This window comes from Hordeum vulgare, chromosome 4H, assembly GCF_904849725.1.
Source record: "Hordeum vulgare subsp. vulgare chromosome 4H, MorexV3_pseudomolecules_assembly, whole genome shotgun sequence".
Classification (NCBI taxonomy): Eukaryota; Viridiplantae; Streptophyta; class Magnoliopsida; order Poales; family Poaceae; genus Hordeum; species Hordeum vulgare.
Window position 1 is genome coordinate 449,595,765 of NC_058521.1, and position 4,193 is coordinate 449,599,957.

Consider the following 4,193-nt stretch of genomic DNA (forward strand, 5'->3'; position numbering starts at 1 on the left):
TGTGCTGCCCACCTTGCCCAGCAAACAAGACCCAAAACCGCGACTTGCGCCACAAACCAAAACCGCTGTCGCACGCCCAGCCCCAGCCCCAGCCCCCGCCCCAGCCCCCAGGGAAGGAAGGCAAGATCGCCACCGAAAACGAAGGAGCATTCATTGTCCCACGGCCAACATTCTAGCCTTGTCTCACTGACACGTGAACCTACATAATGCTCCGGCCCCACCGGTCAGTGGCCGAGAGCTGATCACGCACCGGGCCAGTTCCCACCGCCGCCCGTGGTTTTCCTTTTCCTTTCCCCGAAGAAAGCAGGCGAGTTTTGCACGACCACCCCCGTCTTCCCACGAAAACCCCAATCCCCATCGCGTCCGCAAGCCCAGGTATAAATGGAGGACGCCTTCCCCTCCCAGAAGACCACCAAAACCAGCACACGTCAACGGAACAGCTCAACAAAATCCCCACCAAGACCTCGAATATTCCCCAAAACCCCACCACCGCCCCCTCTGCCGCTCCCGCTCCCGCTCCAGCCCCACTAGTGTACTACTCGGATCGATCGATCGCGATGGACACCCACATCGGGTCCGTCGACGGGCCGTCGCCGGCGGCGGTGAACGGCGCGGTGGGATGCCCGGCGTCCGCGCCGGGGTGCCCGATCATGTCCTCCCACCCGGCGCCGTCAGCAGCCGGGGAGGCCTCGCTGGGGCGCCATCTGGCGCGCCGGCTCGTGCAGGTCGGCGTCAGCGACGTCTTCGCCGTGCCCGGGGACTTCAACCTCACGCTGCTCGACCACCTCGTCGCCGAGCCCGGGCTGCGCCTCGTCGGCTGCTGCAACGAGCTCAACGCCGGCTACGCGGCCGACGGCTACGCGCGGGCCCGCGGCGTCGGCGCATGCGCGGTCACCTTCACCGTCGGCGGCCTCAGCGTCCTCAACGCCATCGCCGGCGCCTACAGCGAGAACCTCCCCGTCATCTGCATCGCCGGCGGGCCCAACTCCAACGACTACGGCACCAACCGCATCCTCCACCACACCATCGGCGTCCCCGACTTCTCGCAGGAGCTACGCTGCTTCCAGACCGTCACCTGCCACCAGGTACGCGCCTACGCGCGTTTCCTTTCCTCATCATGCATTGCCTCTTCCCCATTCGATTCATCTCTCTAATCTCTTGACTCGATCTGGTTGGTTCTCGATTCAGGCGGTGGTGACCAACCTGGACGACGCGCACGAGCAGATCGACACGGCCATCGCGACGGCGCTCAGGGAGAGCAAGCCGGTTTACCTCAGCATCAGCTGCAACCTCCCTGGGCTACCTCACCCCACCTTTACCCGTGACCCGGTCCCCTTCTTCCTCGCCCCCAGGTACTGATAACTGCACCTACTCTGTTCTTATCCCAAGTCGTCGTTTCCGTGCAGTACGTAGTGCTTTGAATCTGATCAGAGGCTTTTTTCCCGATTATTGTGCCAACAGTTTATACCTTGGATCATGGAACGTTTCCCCCCAATTATCTACCGTGGGTCTTAACTCGTGATTTGCATGTACTAACTGCTGGGACCTTAAGATTTTATCGCCACAGAAATGTGCCCATATGAATCATTAGCATCGAGAATTTCAGATCGTGAATTCTGATGCTATAATCTGAAGCGACAGATGCACTGAACAGAGAATTGCTGTAATATATGATTGTATCTGAAGCCATGTGATGAACTGAACTGAACTGTGTTCTGAAACATTGCAGGATGAGCAACAAGATGGGGCTCGAGGCTGCAGTGGAGGCAACCGTCGAGTTCCTGAACAAGGCGGTGAAGCCAGTGCTTGTGGCCGGCCCCAAATTGCGGGTGGCGAAGGCGGGGAAGGCCTTCGTCGACCTTGTGGACGCCAGTGGCTATGCCTATGCCACAATGCCATCGGCCAAGGGCTTCGTGCCAGAGACGCACCCCCACTACATCGGCACCTACTGGGGCGCCGTCAGCACGGCCTTCTGCGCCGAGATCGTCGAGTCGGCCGACGCCTACCTCTTCGCTGGTCCTATCTTCAACGACTACAGCTCTGTTGGCTACTCGTTCCTGCTCAAGAAGGACAAGGCCATCATCGTGCAGCCTGAGCGCGTCATCATTGGGAACGGCCCGGCATTCGGCTGCGTCATGATGAAGGAGTACTTGTCTGCACTGGCCAAGCGGGTCCAGAAGAACACCACCGCCTACGAGAACTACAAGAGGATCTTCGTGCCCGAGGGCCATCCGCTCAAGGGCGAGGCGAACGAGCCGCTGCGTGTCAATGTGCTCTTCAAGCACATCCAGGACATGCTTACGGGTGACAATGCAGTGCTCGCCGAGACTGGTGACTCCTGGTTCAACTGTCAGAAGCTGAAGCTGCCCGAGGGCTGCGGGTGAGCTTTTCTGATTCCACAATGTTGTGATGGTGCATGTATGTTCCCTTTGTTGTTTGCATTGTCTCGTGCTAAGCAGGGTTGGTTGGTTGTTTGCGCACTGCAGGTATGAATTCCAGATGCAGTATGGCTCGATTGGATGGTCGGTGGGTGCATTGCTCGGGTACGCGCAAGGCGCAAGTGACAAGCGTGTTATAGCCTGCATTGGTGATGGGAGCTTCCAGGTGAAGTATCCCTCGATCTGATGATCTGCTGCTGCCGTGTGCTGCAATTTGTTTGCACTGCGTGCTGTTTCTAATGTGATGCCCGGGGAATTCCATCTGTCTGCAGGTGACAGCACAGGATGTGTCGACCATGCTGCGGTGCGAGCAGAACAGCATAATCTTCCTGATCAACAATGGCGGGTACACCATCGAGGTGGAGATCCACGACGGGCCTTACAATGTCATCAAGAACTGGAACTACACCGCCCTTGTGGAGGCCATCCACAACGGCGAGGGCAAATGCTGGACTGCCAAGGTAAGCACTGCACTCTTTTGTCCATTGGCATAGGCCAATGTAAGCATCAGAAGAAGAAGAGATGCGAGCTTGCAGAACTGCCGCTGATGCATGCTTTTGTGTTGCGCAGGTGAAGTGCGAGGAGGAGCTGACGGCGGCGATAGAGACGGCGCTGGGGGAGAAGAAGGACTCTCTGTGCTTCATCGAGGTGATCGCGCACAAGGACGACACCAGCAAAGAGCTTCTGGAATGGGGCTCCAGGGTCTCCGCTGCCAACTCCAGGCCACCCAACCCCCAGTAGACGAGTCGACCAAAGCACGCCTGCGCATCAGTAGCACTAGTAGCCGGAGCAGCAGCCACGTCGCCCATCAAATAATGTGAACAGTCTACCTTTGCTCGTCTGTTATGTTGTTAGTTTTGTGCCTATTACAGTAGTGACTTGTGAGCTGCGGCCATCCTCTGTGTTCTTCCATCCTGCCAATGCTACGAAGATTATGAGATATTTTTAGCTTGCCTCAGATATTTGTGTACTAGTATCTTCTTTTAAGATGGTCGGCAAATATAATTGAAAATCACGAGCTACTCCTGAGTCTGTCTGAGTGGTGCCTTGAGGAATCTGGAAGCAGAATGCAACATGCATGAACTGAGAATAGAATCTTGCAAATATGACTAGTTTTGGTAAGAAATCGAGCTAATGGTGGCAAGCATGTTGGGCCCTTTTGGAGCAGTTGGGCCCTTCCTCTAGAAAACAAGTGATTTTGGAGCAGGTAGGCAAAGAAAGCCCTGCGTACGTCCAAGCATCTGCTGCTTCTCCTCTGTAGCTGTTGTGTTTGTTTGTTGGTTTTGATATTGCCCCCCTGTGCTGTTTTTGCCCTGTTTGGATACTCTAACTCGATTAAAGATTAGAGTTAGATTCTAACCTTGGACTAACCCTAAACTAACTCTAACCAAAGATGTGTTTGGATGGAAGGGTTAGATTGTCAATAAATGCACATTTTCTAATCATTTGACTCCTTTATCAATGATTTGGTGTGGTGGAGGTAGAGAGAAAAATAACTTTTTGTGGGTCCAACCCAACTCTAACCCAAATAAGCACCTCTTGAGTAGGTTCGTTTTTTTGGATGGGTTAGATGCATCTAACCAACTTTAATCCTCCTTGTTTGGATGTTTTGGGGTTATATTGGTTCAATCTAACCAACTCTAACTCATATCATAGATCCAAACAGGGCCTTTGCCTTCGACGGACAGCGTGCAAAGGACCGGCCAATCAGCCAAACCGCAAATAGCAGAGGCTGCTGCTTTGACGAATAGAAAA

At 54.8% G+C, this 4,193-nt stretch overlaps 1 protein-coding gene across 1 annotated transcript; it reads left to right on the top strand.

Moving 5' to 3' along the window:
• The first annotated feature begins 408 nt into the window (after positions 1 to 408).
• LOC123448899 (pyruvate decarboxylase 2) lies at positions 409 to 3,396 on the top strand. Its single transcript, XM_045125934.1, has 6 exons — positions 409 to 1,085; positions 1,189 to 1,352; positions 1,730 to 2,380; positions 2,487 to 2,604; positions 2,711 to 2,899; positions 3,009 to 3,396. The coding sequence occupies exons 1-6, from the start codon at positions 558 to 560 to the stop codon at positions 3,177 to 3,179; spliced, it is 1,821 nt and encodes a 606-aa protein (XP_044981869.1). The 5' UTR covers positions 409 to 557; the 3' UTR covers positions 3,180 to 3,396.
• Positions 3,397 to 4,193: the final 797 nt, after the last annotated feature.

What these genes read in the sequence shown, in the direction of transcription:
- LOC123448899 (XM_045125934.1), top strand. Translation starts at nt 558, where the DNA reads ATGGACACCCACATCGGGTCCGTCGACGGGCCGTCGCCGGCGGCGGTG. An exon ending in AGACCGTCACCTGCCACCAG is followed by an intron (nt 1,086 to 1,188) that starts GTACGCGCCTAC and finishes TTCTCGATTCAG; the next exon opens with GCGGTGGTGACCAACCTGGA. An exon ending in CCCTTCTTCCTCGCCCCCAG is followed by an intron (nt 1,353 to 1,729) that starts GTACTGATAACT and finishes GAAACATTGCAG; the next exon opens with GATGAGCAACAAGATGGGGC.